The 25,054-nt window shown below is 43.7% G+C and overlaps 2 protein-coding genes across 2 annotated transcripts in view; one reads left to right on the top strand and one right to left on the bottom strand.

The window, feature by feature from the left end:
* On the top strand, positions 1–17,747 carry LOC139458854 (splicing factor C9orf78 homolog). Its single transcript, XM_071240284.1, has 9 exons — positions 1–119; positions 2,550–2,664; positions 4,903–4,961; positions 8,037–8,117; positions 10,545–10,622; positions 14,034–14,156; positions 15,176–15,312; positions 16,284–16,382; positions 17,587–17,747. The coding sequence occupies exons 1-9, from the start codon at positions 31–33 to the stop codon at positions 17,670–17,672; spliced, it is 867 nt and encodes a 288-aa protein (XP_071096385.1). The 5' UTR covers positions 1–30; the 3' UTR covers positions 17,673–17,747.
* Positions 17,748–18,567: 820 nt separating this feature from the next.
* The window catches only part of LOC139459584 (uncharacterized), a 185,452-nt gene continuing 178,965 nt past the window's right edge, over positions 18,568–25,054 (bottom strand). Inside the window, exons 75-79 of the mRNA XM_071241138.1 lie at positions 23,947–24,053; positions 22,861–22,982; positions 21,603–21,715; positions 21,052–21,267; positions 18,568–19,455 (exon numbers count right to left, since the gene is read on the bottom strand). Coding sequence (XP_071097239.1) covers positions 19,400–19,455; positions 21,052–21,267; positions 21,603–21,715; positions 22,861–22,982; positions 23,947–24,053 — 614 coding nt within the window. The 3' untranslated portion in view covers positions 18,568–19,399. The remainder of the gene's footprint in view (positions 19,456–21,051; positions 21,268–21,602; positions 21,716–22,860; positions 22,983–23,946; positions 24,054–25,054) is intronic.

Consider the following 25,054-nt stretch of genomic DNA (forward strand, 5'->3'; position numbering starts at 1 on the left):
TTCGCGAAGAGTCTACAAAAACAAGGCAACATGTTTAAACCGAAGCGAGCAAGAAATATGAGGAAAAGACGACATTCATCTGACAGTGACGAGTCAGATGAAGACGGAAAGGATGTTATGTAAGAAACTGACATTATCTCTGCCCGGGAAGGAAGGAATTAAGACTATTGTAATCATAATTATTGTGTTCGATTTTCGATCATGTCGACGTATGGACAACGAATGTCATGTTACGTTGCTACATTTGATTAAGTAAGACGTAGGGCTAGGACGAGTCCGAATTCACTGCCCGGGTACCCTGCCCCCTATTACCCGGGTACCCTGCCCCCTATTACCTGGTACCCGAGTTACCCGTCCCAGGCCTAGTAAGAAGGGTTAGAGTTTATGCATAAAGTGAGAGATTTTGAATTTTCATCATTGTTCAACTTGACCAGCCCAAAATATGTGAATGTGGTTCTATGTTTTCCCCCTCAAGACTTTATTCTCCGGTACTAAACCGGTACTTGAACTTGAAGGACTAAAGCCTTTCGTGTTGTAGTGTAATTCTGGGACAAGTGCAAATTTTCCTTTCATGCCAGACGAAATGTTATTGTATTAGGTCAAGCATTGCTTTAAGATTAAACCTTCGCGACACCCTGTGGGGATTTCCGGTTAGAACAGGTCCCCATCAACATAAAAGCCACCAGGTGAGGTGAAATGGGGTTTAACTTTGTGTCCAAGATTATTGCACTTATATAGCGACGTCCATGCATGTGTGTGTGTGTGGCTGCTTGTACCTGTCCGGACTGATGCTGATTTATAGTGCTAGCCCACTGAGATACCATGCCGCAGTTTAACATGAATATCCCACTCAGACACATTATACTGACTCCGACCGGACCAGTCCTTGTTTTAGCCCCTTAATGCCGAGCGCCAGACAGGGTAACAACAAGTACCATCTTTTCACGTCTAATGACGCAAAAGGGGATCAAACCCCAGACCTTCCGCTCTCCGGGCGGACGCTCTACCACTAGACCACAGAGGCGGTCTAAAAGGCACCAAATGGACCCCAAAGACTCAGATGGTTGTTCACAATATCAATCACTGGATTGTCTGGTCCCGACAAAATTATTTACAGGTCACAGTCATATGGCAACTCCAACAATCCCCCAACTCGGAGTACCTTGGGAAGAAAAACATATATATCCCTGTGTTATGGGTTTTTGGATGCTTAAGAAAAAGTCGCTTTCTCTCTAATCACATGAACAACTGTAAAACATCATATTACACTTATAACAGACAAATTTCTCTTAAAAACAAGCCATCTGAGTGTTTGCCCTTTGTGTGTGATGCTACACCCCTTGGGTATGGGTACCCGGGTATGGGTACTCGTGTCAGGTGGATTCTGAGTAGGACCCAGGTACCCACAGGATTACCCAAACCCATGGTTAGTCACATGATGTATTGTTTCATGACAATAAAAAAAAAACTTCATGGTTAAGTCGCTAATGTTCGCTTTCATTCTGACTAAGCTCGCATTCCTCCTGACTTTTATATGTTTGCCTAAAGTTAAAAGCTTCTGTCGACTTCAGTATATGTGTATCTTAATAGTCTTTGCCAGGGCTCCTGTCAAACAATTTCCAGTCAGCCATTTTGTAACAACTATGGATGGTGGGGTAGCCTAGTGGTTAAAGCATTGGCTCGTCATGCCAAAGATCCGGGTTTGATTCCAAACCTTGATGGTACAATGTGTGAAGCCAATTTTCCAGTGTACCCTGACGTGATATTGCTGGAATATTGCTAAAAGTGGCATAAAAACAATCTCACTCAATAGTCTTGAGACCTGTAGCACATACCCATCTAGGGTCGGGTACTCGAGAAGTAAATCTGGACTCATCCCAGTCCTACCATCTTGAAATTAGTCTAGACTTAGCAGGGAAAACGTAGAGACAAGGGAGAATAAAAATGTCCACAAGAACTGTAATTTCTGAGCTGGTGAGGCCAGTGCAAAGTCAGCATCAAATTTTAGTAGAATATTATGAAAACGTGCATTGTAGTTAAGTATTTGTGACCAGTGGATGTGGATTAGTAAAAGTTGAGCAGTACATAATTAATGAGTTCGTTAGCCAACACTTCAGCACAGGGCCATAGGCGCTATCACTCATGTCGTCTCCCGTCATACTTATTGAAAATGCTTTAGGGAATCCAGGGCAGAATATATTCCCTCTGGCTACTTGTAAAAGACTAAACAATTAAAGGATTGGTTGGTGTGTGACTTGCATGATTGCGTTTCATCATTCACGTATGGCAGGATCTTTGCTCAGCAACATGTTATGGCTTGACTGATTGCTGTGTAAGACTAGTTTCATCAACCAACTAACTGACCATGACCTTGTTCTAGTATCTTTGCTCAGCTACATGTTATGGCTTGTGTAAGACTAGTTTTAGCGACCAACTAACTGACCATGACCTTGTTCTAGGAACTTTGCTCAGCTGCATATTATGGCTTGTCTGATTGCTGTGTAAGACTAGTTTTATCAACCAACTAACTGACCATGACCTTGTCCTAGATGTAAGCTGGAGGACATCAAGGAGTTGCAGAAGATGAGGGGGAGGCAGAATGGAGTCAGTGCCGCCAGCCTCGCCCTGGGCAAGAAGATTGAGAAGACGGAGGATGTGGAAGATGTGGGTGATGTAGACTGCTGGTCATGAAGTTGAATAGACCAGTGACCAGTACTGTTTCAGTGATATATATAAAACAAACAAACTGTGTCAGCTTTTTTGTTGATAGTACTGTGTTTTTTATATCACAGCTTCACTCAACTGTCCATCATGATCTATAGTCCTTAGAATATAATGAGACATTCAACGTCCTTGATGTTCATAATGTTGATGTTTGATAAAGTTTAACATTTGACATTATATGTTTGTTTTCTGATTATTGGTCCTTAAATATTTTATACAGTAAACTTCAGTTATAAAAAACTCAAAGGGACCACTAATTTTAGTTCGTTATAACCGTAGTTCGTTATAAGCCTATATACATCATATGTACTGCAAATGGCCACGATCACGCAATAAATTTGTTATATCAGTCAGTTTGTTATAACCATGTTTGTTATAAATGTAGTTTGCTGTATTTAACTTAAGGGAACTAATTTGTAATAGTCACTGGTGGCGCTAAGATAGTGCCACAAATTCCTGCCTAGTTAGGTAAGTGCACCAGGTGGACTATATATTTACTAGGAAAGTGTTATCCCAAATATAACATTAGTTAGACTATATAGTCAGTTGGCTCACTTGCTTTGGGAAGATGTAATATATTCATACACGTCACTGATCAAAAGTCCCTGGGCCCCATCCAACAAAGCGATCTTAGCGCTAAGACTGTCCTGACTCGCATACTTAAATATAGGCTAACAGCAGTCATAGCGCTAAGGCGGCCCTGATCTGTCACCATGGTTCCATACGATAGGCTGATAGGAAAATCTTGTTTTGTTATTATTGCTTCAATAAACAAAGAATCTGCTTGGGGTCGTTGTTTACATTCAAGTTCCCTGCCAATGTCTAAAACTTGTGGTCCTACCAGTCAGATTCCCAGACTTCCTGTTCACATGGATCTATGTATTTTTCGGATCTTTATCTTTTTATGAGTGTGTACATTAGTCTTTTTTCAAATTTCACTCTATATTTTTTAATTTTGACCGAATGTTTTCACTGGTTATCTGTCACTTGCCCCTTGTCATGTCAGACTGAAGTAGCCTTGTCACTTGCCCCTTGTCATGTCAGACTGAAGTAGCCTTGTCACTTGCCCCTTGTCATGTCAGACTGAAGTAGCCTTGTCACTTGCCCCTTGTCATGTCAGACTGGAGTAGCCTTGTCACTTGCCCCTTGTCATGTCAGACTGGAGTAGCCTTGTCACTTGCCCCTTGTCATGTCAGACTGGAGTAGCTTTGTCACTTGCCCCTTGTCATGTCAGACTGAAGTTGCCTTGTCACTTGCCCCTTGTCATGTCAGACTGGAGTAGCCTTGTCACTTGCCCCTTGTCATGTCAGACTGAAGTAGCCTTGTCACTTGCCCCTTGTCATGTCAGACTGAAGTAGCCTTGTCACTTGCCCCTTGTCATGTCAGACTGAAGTAGCCTTGTCACTTGCCCCTTGTCATGTCAGACTGAAGTAGCCTTGTCACTTGCCCCTTGTCATGTCAGACTGAAGTAGCCTTGTCACTTGCCCCTTGTCATGTCAGACTGGAGTAGCCTTGTCACTTGCCCCTTGTCATGTCAGACTGAAGTAGCCTTGTCACTTGTCCCTTGTCATGTCAGACTGGAGTAGCCTTGTCACTTGCCCCTTTTCCTGTCAGACTGAAGTAGCCTTGTCACCTGCCCCTTGTCATGTCAGACTGAAGTAGCCTTGTCACTTGCCCCTTGTCATGTCAGACTGAAGTAGCCTTGTCACTTGCCCCTTGTCATGTCAGACTGAAGTAGCCTTGTCACTTGCCCCTTGTCATGTCAGACTGGAGTAGCCTTGTCACTTGCCCCTTTTCCTGTCAGACTGAAGTAGCCTTGTCACCTGCCCCTTGTCATGTCAGACTGAAGTAGCCTTGTCACTTGCCCCTTGTCATGTCAGACTGGAGTAGCCTTGTCACTTGCCCCTTTTCCTGTCAGACTGAAGTTGCCTTGTCACTTGCCCTTTGTCATGTCAGACTGAAGTAGCCTTGTCACTTGCCCCTTGTCATGTCAGACTGAAGTAGCCTTGTCACTTGCCCCTTGTCATGTCAGACTGAAGCAGCCTTGTCACTTGCCCCTTGCCATGTCAGACTGGAGTAGCATTGTCAGGGTCCTCATGGTGCACAGCCATATATTTCTGATTATTGTTTTTTATGTATGCTGTATGACACTTTGTTTGTTATTTGTTGTTCCAACAGGCGGATCCTTTCAAGATGAAATCTGGAGGTTTTATTGACATGAAATCTTTGAAGAAAGTGTAAGTAACTCAAGAGATAAGATTTATACAACTGTGGTTGATGCATGTCATCGATCCCAATTGCTTGGATCGATGCTCACGATATTAATCACTGGATTGTCTGGTCCAGACAATAGTCGGTAAATAATCGAGTCTGGACTAGACAATCCAGTGATTGATGTGATGAGCATTGATCCACGCAATTGGGATACAATGACATGCATCAATCAAGTCAGTGAGCCTGACCACCCGATCCTGTTAGTCACCTTTTACGACAAACATAGTTGCCTTTTACGGCAAGCATTGGTTGCTGAAGACCTATTCTACCCCGGATATTCACAGGTCACCAACAATGTAAAATAAATGTCAGATACAATATGTAATGGGAGATGAATCCTACGGGTATGCCACGGAGCACCTTGTGTGACGTTGTAGGCGGCGGGACGAGCACCGTAAAACCACTGTTGCTGGTGGAGCATGCACCAGCTCAGGCAGTTGATCCAGGTCACCATTTGGTCTCGGGAGAACATGTGATGGCATGACAAACAACTACCAAACGTTATCACTCCATTGGCATGCTACAGGACTATCTCATTAAAACCAGATCTCAGTTCTCGCTACCACTAAACATAGATCTGAGGACATACCATTACAGGTCGCATCAGGATGACCTTACATCCGACCAATCAGATAGTTGCTTACCAGATCGGGAAAGTGACAGTCACACTTTGATTAAGGTTAACACCAGGTATTCTTAACGACAGTTATTGTCTGGACGACATATTCCTTCAAAATTATCGTCTATCGCTTGCTACAATGAGATTTTAATATTTGAAACGGAAGAGACTTTCCATAGCCCAGTGGAAGTACTGCCATACAATATCTTACATCTATTTGACATTCCAGAATGTTCTTATTTCATTTTTCAAATTTTGAATCTGTATTTTTCAAAGCATAGTCTGGAATGGAAGTCACCAGGTAGTGCCATAATGATAAAAAAAAAGCTGCATTCTAATTGGCTAATATTGACCTCTTGTTTGTAATGTCATTGGTCGGTCAAAGTTTGTGAAACGGACCTGACGTGACCTGTAATGAGTATGTGCTCAGATCTTTGCTCAGCGGTAGCGAGAACTAAGATTTGATTGTAATGGGATTGCAGGACTGTGTACTATCACATTGGAATGTCTTCAGCAGAAGCTGCATGGCCAGTTGTTCACTGATACATGTAGTTAATTACAAGCTGAAGGTCTCCATTGTTCAAACAGATGCACTTATCTGACAGTGGAGACAGTAGAGTTGACTTGTGGAACTTCAACTTCTTCTTTTTCATCTTTCCAGCGGTATATCTAGACCTAATCAGAGGCGAATATTTGACCCCAAGTCGGGAGCAAATGTCAGTGAAAAGTCCCAAATTGGAATTATATACTTTAAACAGGGAATTTTTTGCGACCATTTTATTATTGCGAGTTATGCGAACGAGACTCAATCGCAAAAATTAAAAACGCAAAAATAAGTATAAATAATACATACATACTATTCATTGCAACACGTCATCAAATGTTGAAATCATCAACCAGAACCACAAGTTACTCAATAAGTTAAAAACACAAATGAATGCAGAATAGTCACACAATACATCACAAATGACAGTGTAAACAGACCAGTCAGTGTCACTGTTACCTCACAGTAATCCTGCCTTCTTCCAACCTCGCTTCATTGCGTCAGTGTCCTTTGCAATTTTGTCTGATTCAAACTCACAGTCATGACACTGAGTTGACTCAATTATCGTATTTGATAATTGGTCGCAATCCCTTCCGGTCAACTTTCCGGCCAACTCAGATTAACTAGCTTTGGAGAGAGGCTGTCTATTGTTTGGTAATCAAGAGGTCATCTCAACACGGCAACTCGCAAAAATATCTCGTCGCAGTATTGTCTTTGGTGTGGTATTCGCAATATTTTAACAGCGCAGAAATAAAGCTGTTTACAGTATATCCCAATTCATGTTAATGTCATTATACCTACCATATTTTCTTGAGTATAGTGTGCACTTTTTTTTCCCCAAAATACAGCTGTGTAGAAGGGGCTGCGCATTATACACGTCTTAATGAGTTTTGATGTTTTTTTCCCCGTAAAAACAATACTGTGAGCATGAAACACTGGAAATACCATGTCAACAAATCCATACTGAAGTATGCAAATTAAGCATGTAATTACACTGTCTGTCTATAAAAAGTGTTCATTGTATATCTAGACTTATGTTTGTAACTTATTTCATTAATTTTATTCTAAATTCCTTTTAATATTGTTATAATTGATTTCGACGAAATCGTATTGATCGAACAACTCACCATTATCAACAGCAACCATGGTCAGATTACCGCTATTGACCACCTTGATGTTATGGCTTTGAAGACGTAACTGATAGAAATAACTGCATTTCACTGATGACAGGCTTTTATGCTTATTTTAACATTATTGCAATGTCAAAGTACCTCAGCATTTAGGAAAATAAAAACTTTTGACAAATCCCAGTTTTAAACAAAATAAGGATTTTTATCCAAATTGGCCTGCCAAGGGCACTTGGTTTGAAATCCTTGATAAATCTCTGTTTCAATGCAACTTTCCAATACATATATTTGTACCTTGATCAAGCTGGAGAAACACTGAATAACACTGAAGTTTATATCCAGAAGTTGATCCTGTCTTCATTGCTCCTGCAGCTTGTATACACTGTGTGGAGACATGGGGCATGGATGGCCCAGTTGTCTGTGGCGCCGCGATTCGCTGTGAGTTGCATCCCCTGGGCACGCCAGAAACCTATGATTGTGGATTCGAATCCTGGTTCGCCCCGATTATGTTTCTAGATTTGTCAGCACCATACCCATATCTTGTGGGTTTCACCGAAGTGGTAAATGTCTGAGACCTGCATCACTTCGGGCTTTCCTCCCACATTAAGCTGACATGCCGTGATATAACTGGAATAATGTTAAAAGCGGCATTAAACCCAACTCACTCACTCACTCACAAAGTGTGGAGATGTCCGACCCATGTGCTGTTGTCCATCATTTGAGTCGTGTTATGTTTTGTTTTGACCAGGCCTGTGACAGGAGAGGCTGCAGAAGCCATTGGAACAGCATTCGCTGCGGAAACAAACCGACGAGACGAAGACACTGAGATGTAAGTTGCCATGGTTACTTTGTTTAGGTTGCAGGACTCATCCAGGATTGACTACACACAGGAGTAATGCTCCATCTGTTACACATCACCATGTGTTAATGTGTTTTTGGTATTTGATATGCTTGATCAAGGACTAGGTGGGACTCATTCAGAACAAGGATAAAAATGAGTGATTGTATTATCTGTTACCATGGATACTGTGGGCTGATATTATTGGATGGGATTTATTCAGGACCAGGTCGCTATGCAATGGATAACAGCGTGTGACCCATTTTTTTGGGTGGTGACCATGGTCATGCTTGGATGTGTTCTGGTGATTTGTTTTTTAAAAGCTGGAAACTTTGTTCAAGCACGTTTCCACATTGGATCGAAAGAAGAAATGCATAGTGTGAGATAGGATAAGTATATAAATATACAATTTATTGTAAAATTTCCAATATTTTATCGGTTACCATGGTTACTGTGTGCTGACTCATCCAGGACCTGATGTAAACAATGAGTACTTGCCATTGTTACTGTGTGCTGATGTATATGGGTGGGACATGAGAACTTGCCATTGTTACTGTGTGCTGATGTATATGGGTGGGACATGAGTACTTGCCATTGTTACTATGTGCTGATGTATATGGGTGGGACATGAATACTTGGCATTGTTACTGTGTGCTGATGTATATGGGTGGGACATGAGTACTTGCCGTTGTTACTGTGTGCTGATGTATATGGGTGGGACATGAGTACTTGCCATTGTTACTGTGTGCTGATGTATATGGGTGGGACATGAGTACTTGGCATTGTTACTGTGTGCTGATGTATATGGGTGGGACATGAGTTATGAGAACTTGCCATTGTTACTGTGTGCTGATGTATATGGGTGGGACATAAGTACTTGCCATTGTTACTGTGTGCTGATGTATATGGGTGGGACATGAGTACTTGGCATTGTTACTGTGTGCTGATGTATATGGGTGGGACATGAGTACTTGCCATTGTTACTGTGTGCTGATGTTTATGGGTGGGACATGAGTACTTGGCATTGTTACTGTGTGCTGATGTATATGGGTGGGACATGAGTTATGAGAACTTGCCATTGTTACTGTGTGCTGATGTATATGGGTGGGACATAAGTACTTGCCATTGTTACTGTGTGCTGATGTATATGGGCGGGACATGAGTACTTGCCATTGTTACTGTGTGCTGATTTATATGGGTGGGACATGAGTACTTGGCATTGTTACTGTGTGCTGATGTATATGGGTGGGACATGAGTACTTGGCATTGTTACTGTGTGCTGATGTATATGGGTGGGACATGAGTACTTGCCATTGTTACTGTGTGCTGATGTATATGGGTGGGACATGAGTACTTGCCGTTGTTACTGTGTGCTGATGTATATGGGTGGGACATGAGTACTTGCCATTGTTACTGTGTGCTGATGTATATGGGTGGGACATGAGTACTTGGCATTGTTACTGTGTGCTGATGTTTATGGGTGGGACATGAGTACTTGCCATTGTTACTGTGTGCTGATGTATATGGGTGGGACATGAGTACTTGCCATTGTTACTGTGTGCTGATGTATATGGGCGGGACATGAGTACTTGCCGTTGTTACTGTGTGCTGATGTATATGGGTGGGACATGAGTACTTGCCATTGTTACTGTGTGCTGATGTATATGGGTGGAACATGAGTACTTGCCATTGTTACTGTGTGCTGATGTATATCGGTGGGACATAAGTACTTGCCATTGTTACTGTGTGCTGATGTATATGGGTGGAACATGAGTACTTGCCATTGTTACTGTGTGCTGATGTATATCGGTGGGACATAAGTACTTGGCATTGTTACTGTGTGCTGATGTATATGGGTGGGACATGAGTACTTGGCATTGTTACTGTGTGCTGATGTATATGGGTGGGACATGAGTACTTGCCATTGTTACTGTGTGCTGATGTATATGGGTGGGACATGAGTACTTGGCATTGTTACTGTGTGCTGATGTGTATGGGTGGGACATGAGTACTTGGCATTGTTACTGTGTGCTGATGTATATGGGTGGGACATGAGTACTTGCCATTGTTACTGTGTGCTGATGTATATGGGTGGGACATGAGTACTTGCCATCGTTACTGTGTGCTGATGTATATGGGTGGGACATGAGTACTTGCCATTGTTACTGTGTGCTGATGTATATTGGTGGGACATGAGTACTTGCCATTGTTACTGTGTGCTGATGTATATTGGTGGGACATGAATACTTGGCATTGTTACTGTGTGCTGATGTATATGGGTGGGACATGAGTACTTGCCATTGTTACTGTGTGCTGATGTATATGGGTGGGACATAAGTACTTGCCATTGTTACTGTGTGCTGATGTATATGGGTGGGACATGAGTACTTGCCACTGTAACCATGGTTACTGTTCCAGGTTGAAATACGTGGAGGACGAGCTGGCCAAGAGGAAGGGGCGTGCGGTGAAGTCCGAGTCGAGGGAGGATAAAAACAGGTGGGTGGTGAAGCAACAAATACATCACCTGCCACCTGTGTCTGTATATCACCTGTGTCTGTATGTCACCTGTGTCTGTATGTCACCTGTGGTTGTATATCACCTGTGGTTGTATGTCACCTGTGTCTGTATGTCACCTGTGGTTGTATATCACCTGTGTCTGTATGTCACCTGTGTTTGTATGTCACCTCTGTCTGTATATCACCTGTGGTTGTATGTCACCCGTGTCTGTATGTCACCTGTGTCTGTTTGTCACCTGTGTCTGTATGTCACCTGTGGTTGTATGTCACCTGTGGTTGTATGTCACCTGTGACTGTATTTCACCTGTGTGTGTATGTCACCTGTTTCTGTATGTCACCTGTTTCTGTATGTCACCTGTGGCTGTATGTCACCTGTGTCTGTATGTCACCTGTGTCTGTATGTCACTTGTGTCTGTATGTCACCTGTGGTTGTATGTCACCTGTGGTTGTATGTCACCCGTGTCTCTATGTCACCTGTGTCTGTACGTATGTCACCTGTGTCTGTATGTCACCTGTGTCTGTATGTATGTCACCTGTGTCTGTATGTCACCTGTGTCTGTATGTCACCTGTGTCTGTATGTCACCTGTGGTTGTATGTCACCCGTGTCTGTATGCCACCTGTGTCTGTATGTATGTCACCTGTGGTTGTATGTCACCTGTGGTTGTATGTCACCCATGTCTGTATGTCACCTGTGGTTGTATGTCACCTGTGTCTCTATGCCACCTGTGTCTGTATGTATGTCACCTGTGTCTGTGTGTATGTCACCTGTGTCTGTATGTATGTCACCTGTGTCTGTATGTCACCTGTGTCTGTATGTCACCTGTGGTTGTATGTCACCTGTGTCTGTATGTCACCTGTGTCTGTATGTCACCCGTGTCTGTATGTCACCCGTGTCTGTATGTCACCTGTGGTTGTATGTCACCTGTGTCTGTATGTCACCTGTGTCTGTATATCACCTGTGTCTGTATGTCACCTGTGTCTGTATGTCACCTGTGTCTGTATGTCACCTGTGTCTGTTTGTCACCTGTGGTTGTATGTCACCTGTGTCTGTATGTCACCTGTGTCTGTATGCCACCTGTGTCTGTATGTATGTCACCTGTGTCTGTATGTCACCTGTGTCTATGTTTGTCACCTGTGTCTGTATGTCACCTGTGGTTGTATGTCACCCGTGTCTGTATGCCACCTGTGTCTGTATGTATGTCACCTGGGTCTCTATGCCACCTGTGTCTGTATGTATGTCACCTGTGTCTGTATGTCACCTGTGTCTGTATGTCACCTGTGGTTGTATGTCACCCGTGTCTCTATGCCACCTGTGTCTGTATGTATGTCACCTGTGTCTCTATGCCACCTGTGTCTGTATGTATGTCACCTGTGTCTGTATGTCACCTGTGTCTGTATGCCACCTGTGTCTGTATGTCACCCGTGTCTGTATGCCACCTGTGTCTGTATGCCACCTGTGTCTGTATGTCACCTGTGTCTGTATGTCACCTCTGTCTGTATGTCACCTCTGTCTGTATATCACCTATGGTTGTATGTATGTCACCTGTGTCTGTATGTCACCTGTGGTTGTTTGTGGCTTGTATGTTCATATCACCTGTGGTTGTATGCCACCTGTGTCTGTATGTCACCTGTGGTTGTATGTGTCATGTATGTTCATATCACCTGTGGTTGTTTGTGTCATGTATGTTCATATCAACTGTGGTTGTATGTGTCATGTATGTTCATATCACTCTGGTTGTATGTGTCATGTATGTTCATATCACCTGTGGTTGTATGTGTCATGTATGTTCATATCACCTGTGGTTGTATGTGTCATGTATGTTCATATCACCTGTGGTTGTATGTGTCATGTATGTTCATATCACCTGTGGTTGTATGTGTCATGTATGTTCATATCACCTGTGGGTGTATGTGTCATGTATGTTCATATCACCTGTGGTTGTATGTGTCATGTATGTTCATATCACCTGTGGTTGTATGTGGCATGTATGATCATAATGTCTGTTTGTTTGTTTGTTGTTTAACACCGCACTCAGCAATATTCCAGCTATATGTTGGCGGTCTGTAAATAATCGAGTCTGGACCAGACAGTCCAGTGATTGACAACATGAGCATTGATCAGCGCAATTGGGATAAGATGATATGCATCAACCAAGTCAGCGAGCCTGACCACCATGATCCCATTAGTCATCTGTCTGTATGTCACCTGTGTTTGTCTTAGGCGTGCACATGTATGTCATGTCACCTGGGCTATGTGTCACCTGTGTAATCTGCCATATGTCACCTGTGTAAACTGCCATGTGTCACCTGTGTAATCTGCCATATGTCACCTGTGTAAACTGCCATATGTCACCTGTGTAATCTGCCATGTGTCACCTGTGTAATCTGCCATATGTCACCTGTGTAAACTGCCATATGTCACCTGTGTAATCTGCCATGTGTCACCTGTGTAAACTGCCATGTGTCACCTGTGTAATCTGCCATATGTCACCTGTGTAATCTGCCATGTGTCACCTGTGTAAACTGCCATGTGTCACCTGTGTAATCTGCCATATGTCACCTGTGTAAACTGCCATATGTCACCTGTGTAATCTGCCATTTGTCACCTGTGTAAACTGCCATGTGTCACCTGTGTAAACTGCCATGTGTCACCTGTGTAAACTGCCATGTGTCATCTGTGTAATCTGCCATGAGTCACCTGTGTAATCTGCCATGTGTCACCTGTGTAAACTGCCATGTGTCACCTGTGTAATCTGCCATGTGTCACCTGTGTAATCTGCAATATGTCACCTGTGTAAACTGCCATGTGTCATCTGTGTTATCTGCCGTGTGTCACCTGTGTAAACTGCCATGTGTCACCTGTGTAAACTGCCATGTGTCACCTGTGTAATCTGCCATATGTCACCTGTGTAATCTGCCATGTGTCATCTGTGTAATCTGCCATGTGTCATCTGTGTAAACTGCCATGTGTCATCTGTGTAATCTGCCATGTGTCATCTGTGTAAACTGCCATGTGTCATCTGTGTAATCTGCCATGTGTCACCTGTGTAAACTGCCGTGTGTCACCTGTGTAATCTGCCATGTGTCACCTGTGTTATCTGCCATGTGTCACCTGTGTAAACTGCCATGTGTCACCTGTGTAAACTGCCGTGTGTCAGCTGTGTAAACTGCCATGTGTCACCTGTGTAAACTGCCATGTGTCACCTGTGTAATCTGCCATGTCACCTGTGTAATCTGCCATGTGTCACCTGTGTAGTTTGCAATATGTCACACGTGTAAACTGCCATGTGTCATCTGTGTTATCTGCAATATGTCACCTGTGTAAACTGCCATGTGTCACCTGTGTAATCTGCCATGTGTCACCTGTGTAAACTGCCATGTGTGTTTTAGGGCGGAGGATTCTTTGTACCAGCTGCCAGACCATCTGAAGGTCAAGTCGGCAACAAAGCGATCGGAGGATATGTTGTCCAATCAGATGCTGTCTGGCATCCCGGAGATAGACCTCGGCATCGAGTAGGTAACATCTCCTAGTTACCTCTATACCTGAAGTTTGTTGTCTACATTTAATTCACCTTAGTGGGGAGATATTTTGATATTATAGATATCCGGAGGTATTCTGTATGTGCCAAGTTGTTGTTGATGAAACATTACGTTTACGATTAGAATGTATTATCCAAAGTAGTCACTGAAATAAAAAGAAACAAATGTCCTCTTTTTGCCAAATGAGAGCTCATTTATATATTATGTTCCTGAAATATCAACACAGTAATAATGGTCCTAACTGGGGTTGATTATTGTAACCTGCAAGATGGGGAAGAAAACACCTTACAGAATTAGGAGAAGTATGCAGTCTCTGTGTTTCCTAGAGCTGTCTTACCTCTACGGAAGTCTACACTGATTGAAAACACAGATTGTTTGACATGGGAGCATGGGAGGCTCCTTCATCTAAATCACAGGAATTCATTGTCAGAAGTTGTATCTTTGAAGCAAGACAGAAATCCCTGGATCATGGGTTTGAATCCAAGATTTACCTTGTTAGGATACCGCATACGACGTAATAAGCGCCCCGCTCTCATAAGCGCCCACGGTGACATTTGCTAAGATATTGGCTAGTGAAAAATCCAAATTAGCACCCCTTCCGATTGATTAATGTACACAAGACTTATTTATTTGCGTATAATAAGCACTCGTGTGTTATATGCACCCTTAGTTATCGGCAATTAAATTCTGGAAAAATATATCTGTCGTACATAAACATTTCAGGCTGTCAGCATTAACAACGAAATCTTTCAACTTTTTTCCACCAAAATAATATTCTAATAAGAACCCCCTATCTCTAATTTTGAGAGCACCCTGGGTGCTTATTACGTCGAATACAGTACTTGGTTTGTCAGCACCATACTCTAGGGTTTCACCAACATGGTAACGACCTGCATCATTTTAGGCTTTAGTCCAACATTGAGTTGATGCACCACAATATAACTGAAATCCTGTTCGCAGTGATTTTCATCCTGACTGTATGTTTTGTAAAGAGCGAAGATCCGCAACATTGAGGCAACAGAAGAGGCGAAGGACAAGCTGATCCGCGAGAAGATGAAGAAGAAGGAGAATGAGGTGTCGGCCTTCGTGCCAACAAACATGGCTGTCAACTTTGTCCAACACAACCGATGTGAGTTTGTTACAAATTGTTGTTGTTCATTTTTACAAGATAGTGTCTGATGCTCATCTACCTGTTATGGATACATATTGTGCTTGTTCCTAGGTTTGTCAGCAACACTGATTATTTCCTCTTTAGGTTTTCTTCAACATTTAACAGCCATATAGGTACAGCTATTGGGTATGCAGTGATTGTAGCTGTTGGGCCAGGGAATACAACTGTTGGGCCAGGAAATTCAACTGTAAGGGCAAGAGAATACAACTGTTGGGCCAGGGAATACAGCTGTTGGGCCAGGGAGTACAATTCTTGGGCAAGGGAATACAGTTGTTGGGCCAGGAAATACAACAGTTGGGACAGGGAATACAATTCTTGAGCCAGGGAATACAACTGTTGGGCATGGGAATTCAGATGTTGGGCCAGGAAATACAACTTTTGGACCAGGGAATTCAGCTGTTGGGCCAGGAAATACAACTTTTGGACCAGGGAATTCAGCTGTTGGGCCAGGGAATGCAATTCTTGGGCCAGGGAATACATCTGTTGGGCCAGGGAATACAAATGTTGGACAAGGGAAAACAACTGTTGGGCCATTGAATACAAATGTTGGACAAGGGAATACAACTGTTGGGCCATTGAATACAAATGATGGACAAGGGAATACAATTGTTGGGCCAGGAAATACAACTGTTGGGCCATGGAATACAGCTCTTGTCCCAAGGAATACTACTGTTGGACCAGGGAGTGCTGCTATATGGCCTGATATGCATCTGGTATCAGGGAAATAAACACTGAAGTTGAAAGATCATGTTAGTGTTACAGTCTTTAGTAGGAATATTTTCTGTGTTATAATGATTAAGTGTTTAATATTTGATGATTAATGGGCTGGGGAAATCTATATGGACAGCAAGTGCATAGTTTTCTTTTACAACAGCAATACATGTTGAACTGCTGGGTTAGATGTGTGAAGTGTCTCCTCCCTGTTTCAGTCAACATTGATGACACGGCACCCGTGTTGAAGAAAGTAGAGCAGCCGACAATCACACCACTTCGAGTGGGAGATGTGGACTCCCTCAACGCAACTCATGGTACAGTATACCTACATATAACATGAGACCACCTCAGTTGTCTAGTTGTAGAGCGTCCGCCCGGAGAGCGGAAGGTCCGGGGTTCAATCCCCGGCCGTGTCATACCAAAAGACGTTAAAAGAGTGCAATAATCTTGGACGCAACGTTAAACCCCATGCCACCTCACCTCACATATAACACGAGTCACTGGGAATATATTGGAGTGATATACATATCAAAGCATCTCACAGTACAGTATACCTATATATACTAAGGCTTTAATTTGGCATTTAACAAGATCAGGTGGTCAGGCTCACTGACTGGTTGATGCATGTCATCGTATCCCAATTGCCTAAATAGATGCTCATGATGTCTATCACTGGACAACAAACAAGATGTCGTGAAACAGTTCCCAAGTGACACTGATGAAGACGTTATAATTAGACGGGCGAAAATAATGCCAGTAAGATCAATTGGGGTGGGCAGGGGGCTGGTATACCCTACACAGGGTTCATCACATCATACAGCCCTTGTGGTTGGTTGGTTTGTTTGACGCTGCACTCAGCAATATTCCAACTCTATGACAGCGGTCTGTAAATAATCAAGTCTGGACCAGACAATCCAGTGATTAATATCATGAGCATCAATCCAGGCAACTGGGTTCGATGACATGCTACAACCAAGTCAGCCAGCCTGACCACCCCATCCTGTTAGTCGCCTCTTATGACAAGCATAGTCGCCTTTTCATCAAGCATGAGTTGCTGAAGACCTATTCTCCCGGGAGCTGTCGGGTAGCCTAGTGGTTAAAGCGTTCGCTCGTCACGCCGAAGACCCGGTTTAGATTCCCGACATGGGTACATATGTGTGTGAAGGCAATTTCTGTGATATGCCGTGATATTGCTGGAATATTCCTAAAAGCGGCGTAAAACCATACTCACTCACTATCTACCCAGATCTTCACGGGTCTATAGCCATTGTGATCCCCAACATGTAATGTAGTGATGTATCCAGTCATGCCAAACAATTACATAACATTTCCCATGGCAACAGATATTCAAAGTTAAATGTTTTATTAAGTTGTCATCCATATTATTGTTGGTGACTGCCAATGCCTGTTATGATGGCACAGGGTTAGCACTGTAGGCAGTGATGTGTCCTATGTTGGGGCTGGGTGAATATATTGAGGTAGATGTTGTTGTAGAGAGTAACTGTTGTGTCTGTGCAGGTCCCTCCAGCAAGTCGGGTCAGGATGAGAAGGCCACGGACGACTTCCACTACGAGAAGTTCAAGAAGCAGATGAGGCGATTCTGAAGAAATAACAGACGTATTTCCAGACCGGATGTCTATAATCTTCACAAGAGGGAACAAGGTCGTGGCTCCACTGCTGGCTCCACTGCTGGCTCCACTGCTGGCACCAAGCTACTCCAGATCCATCCCTTGTCACAGTGGAATAATCATCTCAAGGATTCAGAATCTAAACAATTATCAGTAGTAACAGTTTCAATTTGCCTGAAGATGGTGTAGATTACTTCAAGCGAGTGTTGTACATGTTTTCGATTCTGTTTTGACAACATTGACAATTGTTAAGAATTCCAGCTTTTGAAATGCTGCAAGAAGCCGATGAGATAGTGGTGTCAGTCAAACTCATTCACTCCCAAAGGGGGAGATGGGGTAGCCCAGTGGTTAAAGTGTTCATTTGTCACGCCAAAGATCTGGGTTCATTACCCCATGTGGGTACAATGTGTGAAGCCCATTTCTGGTGTCCCCCACCATGATATTGCTAAAAGTGGCGTAAAACCATACTCACTCACTCTAACTAACTCTTCTAACTCGCTGCACAATGACTTGAGCAGGAAATACAACGGCTGTTATACGAGGTACGGTGCTGGTCAGACAAGTTGCTTCTGTAGAGCTGTGTCCCTTGGCTGCCAGGATCAGCTGGTTTGGACAACGCCATGTTGGTTTCACTAATGTGCAAATATTTACAACCTGCTTCAATATTTTCTCCTGCATTAAACCTGCACGTCAGGATATAACTGTTCAATATTTAAGTCAAAGCAGCGTTCATTGTAGTCAGGCTGTGTTGTCCCAGGTATGAGGGGATTACGATGTACATATCATCTATGTATGTCAATGTTTATTGTATAGATATACCATTGTGTATATATATCTCATGACACGCAAAATAAACAAACAACAAGCATGAGATATTTTTATTTGATGTTCTAAGCATGATAAGTAAGTGGACGGACGTTGACAGTTTGGCACATTGTTGTGGTAGACAACTGATGTATGATGTAACCATGGTAGCGAATGACAGATGGCTGACTCGTGAAGTGCAGTGAAAATGATTCTGTGAAGGGTACAAGTGACATGAGACTGTTATCCTGCATCTTCCCGAGGCAAGTGAGTTAACTGACTATAAAAGTCCAGTTTCCACCCTTGCCGAACTAGGCTGGAATTATGTTTTTATTTTTAGTTATATCTATGCATAGTCCAATCAAAATCATGTGACAAAATCGACATCCGGTTCGCAAACTGCCATGCACATTTTAGTTGATTGCAAGATTTGCAAAGTATGTGTACCGTCAACTTATCATCAACAGATATATTCCAAATCTTTTTTTCGTAACTATTTTTGAAACCCTTCAATATATATATTCCAAGCCATAATGCTTGCAAAATGAATGAAGAAAATGTATATGTTTGGGATGAATGTCACATCATGAAATATTACATGTCTTTACAATATTACATTCTGGTCGTTCCAAAGAGTGTGGAGATATATTCAACAGAGTATGTCAAGTCCACGAGATGAAGCACTGTGGTCATTCTGAACTTCAGGCGTAACTGTACATGTGAAATTACACTATCATAACTATACAAAGAAAAGCTATGACCTAATACAATATTCATCTACATGTAATGTATTTTGCATAATACAGTGTTGCTAAAAAATATATATGTATATCTGTTACATGATCTGTACTTTGATAGAAATGCTTGACTCATCATCTATTGGACAGAGTTATCTCCCTCTATAGCTCTGCCTTGAGTTTCTCTACTGCAGCTTCCACGTTACCACGACAACTACCTGAAATAGCAAAGCCGTACATTATTAGTTAACATTTCATGATATGTATGTAAACAGTTACATAGAATTGTATGGTTGCTTTCTTATGTGGTGGATAGAGTGTCTGCCCTGAGATGAGAAGGACAGTGGTTTGGTCCCCAGCCGTGTCGTATGTTAAAGTATGGTACTTGTTGTTCCCTGCCTGGTGCTTAGCATTATGGGGATGAAATAAGCACTGTCTTGCTCTTAGTCAGTATACTGTGTCTGATACGGGTTTCCATGTTAAACTGCGGCATGGTATTGTATACTCCCCAGGGAGTTGAGAATGATAACTGGAATGCAAACGGATCCACTGGTTGGGGAACAATAAAACCGCATTTGAGCAGATACTAGTACCTGGATACCTGTGGTATATATAAGTGTAGTTTAATAATAATAAATAAGAGTATAAGTGCAATGATCTTGAGGTGAGGTGAGGTGAGGTGAAATAGGGTTTAACGTCGCGTCCAAGATTATTGCACTTATATAGCGTTGCGCATGTACAAGTGGGTGTTTGTGTGGCTGCTTGTACTAGTCTGGACTGATGCCGATTGATAGTGCTAGCTCACTGAGATACCATGCTGCAGTTTAACATGAATACCCCACTCAGACACAGTATACTGACTCCGAGCCGACCAGTCCTTGTTTTAGCCCCTTAATGCCGAGCGCTAGACAGGGTAACAACAAGTACCATCTTTAAACATCTTTTGGTATGATGCGGCGGACGCTCTACCACTAGACCACGGAGGGGGTCGGCAATGATCTTGAAGATGACATGACGCCCTATTTCGCCTCCCCCTATTTGGTGAGACTTGATGAAGTGAAACTCACCTTGGTGTATTCTGGCAATTGCGTCTGGTGTCTACAAGTAGCTTTGTACATAACTGATCCTGTGTCAGTGTCATGTACACCACAGCAAAACTGACCACCATGTCGTATGTCTGAGATCATATGACATTTCTTCTAGTCTGATTATTTAAAACTGACCATTGTCAACGGTGTCTAGGACCGCCTCAGTGGTCTAGTGGAAGAGCATCTGCCCGTAGAGCGGAAGGTCCTGGATTCGATCAGGATCATTCCAAAAGACGTTAAAAGATGGTACTTGTTGTTACACTGCCTGGCACTCAGGCAACAAAGAGGCAATAACAAGGACAGGTCCGCTCACAGTCCATATACTGCGTCTGAGTGGGGTATTCATGTTAAACTTCGGCATCTCAGTGGGCTAACACTATAAAATCGGCATTAGTTCGGACTAGTACAGGCAGCCATACGGGTGCATGCATGTTGCTATATAAGTGCAATAATCTTGATCGCGACGTTAAACCCCATTCCACCTCACTTTGCTTCAAGGTGTCTACTAGTGTCTGATTTAAAACCTCACTCACTCACTCATCTCTAGAGTCTGTTAAGAGTCCTCAAACACTGGGGTGGCAGGGAAGCATGGTGCTTAAAGCGTTTGCTCTTCACACCGAAGACCCCCAGTTCGATGACCTATTTCTGGGGACGCCCGCCATGATATTGCTGGAACATTTGCTAAAGGTGGCTTTAAACCATACTGACTCCGTCCCTATAACTCACCATCATGTGTAGTGTCTACAAGAGAGGAAGGGTTGACACATGCCGACTGCACAAGGAGGTTGAGTTTGTTCCGGAGGTCAGGGGAGATGGTGTGATTCCGACTCATGATGTGCATCTTGGTGCCCATGGTAGTACACAGGCCGTTGTCATCCTCGTCCATGCAGGACATGGCCAGCATGGCATGGTCGTAGTCTGTGTACAATACCTTCCACGACGCTGCAATGGAAAAAGGGTGAGCTGAATGTGCAATTTGATTTACATTTTGCCTGACTGAAGTCTCCTGTTTGCTTGGTTCAGGTCCTGCTCTCACCATCACACACTAACACACTCACTACTGCTCAGTTACTCACATACTCACACGTTCACCCAAATATGTACACTCTGCTAGGATAATTTTGTCAACCTCAGACTGTGGTGTAAACTTTTCTTCACTCACTCACTTGCATACTCCTACAATTGCTTACTCGTTCACATGCTCACCTTTTCCTGGAACTGTCAACTCACTCCTACAACTGTCAACTCACTCACTCACTCTTCAACTATCTACTCACTCCACAGCCACATCCTCGGCATCTTGATCCGACCCTGGTAGTTGCCATCGATGCTGTGAGGACAACGAGGTCGGAGGTCACCAAACATGGGTCCCTTGCACTGGCCATCAGGTCTGAGACAGAAAGACAGATGAAGATACTTCCTGTCAAGAACCCATTGCCCACCTTAACCCCATACCCAGCCTTGAACCCAGAGCCCAACTTAATCCCATACCCAGCCTTGAACCCAGAGCCCACCTTAATCCCATACCCAGCCTTGAACCCAGAGCCCACCTTAATCCCATACCCAGCCTTGAACCCAGAGCCCACCTTAATCCCATACCCAGCCTAGAACCGATAGCCCACCTTAATCCCATACCCAGCCTTGAACCGATAGCCCACCTTAATCCCATACCCAGCCTTGAACCGATAGCCCACCTTAATCCCATACCCAGCCTTGAACCCAGAGCCCACCTTAATCCCATACCCAGCCTTGAACCCAGAGCCCACCTTAATCCCATACCCAGCCTTGAACCCAGAGCCCACCTTAATCCCATACCCAGCATTGAACCCAGAGCCCACCTTAATCCCATACCTAGCCTTGAACCCAGAGCCCACCTTAATCCCATACCCAACCTTGAACCCAGAGCCCACCTTAATTCCATACCCAGCCTTGAACCCAGAGCCCACCTTAATCCCATACCCAGCCTTGAACCCAGAGCCCACCTTAATCCCATACCCAGCCTTGAACCCGTAGCCCACCTTAATCCCATACCCAGCCTAGAACCCATTGTCCACCTTAATCCCATACCCAGCCTAGAACCGATAGCCCACCTTAATCCCATACCCAGCCTTGAACCGATAGCCCACCTCAATCCCATACCCAGCCTAGAACCCATTGCCCACCTTAATCCCATACCCAGCCTTGAACCCATAGCCCACCTTAATCCCATACCTAGCCTAGAACCCATTGCCGCCCTTAATCCCATACCCAGCCTTGAACCCATAGCCTACCTTAATCCCATACCCAGCCTAGAACCCATAGCCCACCTAGAACCCATAGCCTACCTAAACCCCATACTGTCCTTGAACCCATAGCCCACCTTAACCCAATACCCAGCCTACCCAAACTTGAACTCATGACCAACACAGAACTCATACCCCATCAGAAATCTATGCCTCAAGTAACACCCTCACTCCACCCAGAACCCTATCCCAAAACAGAAATCCATACCCCCTCCAGAACACAAAATCAACCATGAGGGAACCAGGTACTCACGTCATTCCACTGTACACCATCTTCATATTGCCGCCACCAACTGGCAGGTAGTAGCCAATGGTGGAGTCCATGGTCAGCATCGGGTCTGGCGTGCGGGCGATCTCGTACCACAACCCAGAGTGCTGAAACACAAGATCGCAGTCAGCATCGGTTCTGGTGTGTGGGCGATCTCATACCACAAGCCAGAGTGCTGAAACACAAGACCACAGTCAGCATTAGGTCTGGTGTGTGGGCGATCTCATACCACAACCCAGAGTGCTGAAACACAAGACCACAGTCAGCATCGGGTCTGGTGTGTGGGCGATCTCATACCACAACCCAGAGTGCTGAAACACAAGACCACAGTCAGCATCGGGTCTGGGGTGCGGACGATCTCGTACCACAACCCAGAGTGCTGAAACACAAGATCGCAGTCAGCATCGGGTCTGTAGTGTGGGCGATCTCGTACCACAACCAAGAGTGCTGAAACACAAGATCGCAGTCAGCATCGGTTCTGGTGTGTGGGTGATCTCATACCACAAGCCAGAGTGCTGAAACACAAGACCACAGTCAGCATTAGGTCTGGTGTGTGGGCGATCTCATACCACAACCCAGAGTGCTGAAACACAAGACCACAGTCAGCATCGGGTCTGGCGTGCAGACAACCCAGAGTGCTGAAACACGAGACCCCAGTGAGCAGTGGCATTACAGTCTTACCTATACCAGTCTGTAACTAGCTGATGTTGATGGAGGAGACAGTATGACTGATGGGTTATGTTGGTATGGTGGTGGTTGGGGGGCACGGGTAGCCCAGTCGTCTAAGGCGCCGCGATTCGCTGAGCAGAGTTGCGTCCCATGGGCACGCCAGAAACCTTAAATTGTGGGTTCGAATCCCGGTTCGCTCCGATTATGTTTCTAGGTTTGTCAGCACCATACCCGTGCTCGTGAATCTCACCAAAGTGGTAAACGTCTGAGACCTGCATCACTTGGGGCTTTCCTCCCACGTTATGCTGTCACGCTGTGATATAACTGGAATACTGTTAAAAGCAGCTTTAAACCAAACTCACTCACTCACTGCTCATGGTCCGGACAGTGAGATGTACTCACCAGTTCCTGGCTGATGTTGATGGTGGGGATGTTGTCGATGGCACAGAATGATGTGTAGATGCTGGGGGTGACGTAGTCTGAGCGGTCGTCCGGGCTTTGCCTTGCCCCTAATGAAATCAGGACATGTTAGAAGAAGGTCCGTCAGTGGCTGTGGGTCATTGATGCACCAGTACACGATACACACACTAGCATGTAACACCATGTATTAGATGCCACAATAACATAAGTATGCATGTCTTCACAACCAGCTATCTCAAATTATCCATGTTTCTGCTGGTGTAAACTAGCAGTATAAAAATTAATTCTGGTGAACTTTCAAGTCCAGGGATCACATGCACAAAGCCATTTTAGTACTAAGATTATTGTAAGCCTATGTTAAAGTATGGGAGTTAGGATCATCTTAACCCTAAGATCGCTTTGCGCAAGTGGGCCCAGGTCAAATCAAGCTAATTTTCATTGAAATTGACACTTGACTAAAATATAGCGTTGTGTCATTTCTGCCCTCATGACTTTCACCTTGGTCATGCCACAAAACTGTTGCTGTGGGTTTGAATCTCGGTTCGCCCTGATTATGTTTCTAGGTGTGTGGTAAACGTCTGAGACCTGCATCACTTCGGGCTTTCCTCCCACATTAAGCTGACACGCCGTGATATAACTGGAATACTGTTAAAAGCGGCTTTAAACCCAACTCACTCACTCAGAGTTTGAAACAGTAGTTGTTTATAATTCGTAGTGTAAAAAAGATTTATCAAGTGTTAGGCACTTTAAAAAAACACATTGTATCGCTTCAGCAAATTCAGGTGAACGAACAGGTGTAACAAACTTTGTCAGTAAAAATACGAAATTTGAAATAAAACCTCGCTAGACATGATGATTTACCAATTAAATTGTATTTCCTGCTCTCGAAGGCATTGTTTAATATGCAGAGATTAAGATTTCCGTGTAAATTCTCGTAAAAAAAGCCAGAAATAGCAATCAGCTGTACACACTTCTCCCAATCTACCAGTGATTCAGTTAAAAAGTAAACAACGACACAACTTCAAAGAATTTGTATGCCATGGTCGGAAGAAATAGGATCTAAAATTATTATCTTACCAGGAATAATATA

Source organism: Haliotis cracherodii, unplaced genomic scaffold, assembly GCF_022045235.1.
Source record: "Haliotis cracherodii isolate W230 unplaced genomic scaffold, xgHalCrac1.p SCAF_13, whole genome shotgun sequence".
NCBI classification, from domain to species: Eukaryota; Metazoa; Mollusca; class Gastropoda; order Lepetellida; family Haliotidae; genus Haliotis; species Haliotis cracherodii.

Excerpts from the sequence above, each read along its gene's own strand:
- LOC139458854 (XM_071240284.1), top strand. The coding sequence starts at position 31 with ATGTTTAAACCGAAGCGAGCAAGAAATATGAGGAAAAGACGACATTCA. Across the intron at positions 120-2,549 it reads GAAGACGGAAAGGATGTTAT|ATGTAAGCTGGAGGACATCA; the intron begins GTAAGAAACTGA and ends ACCTTGTCCTAG. Across the intron at positions 2,665-4,902 it reads AGACGGAGGATGTGGAAGAT|GCGGATCCTTTCAAGATGAA; the intron begins GTGGGTGATGTA and ends TTGTTCCAACAG.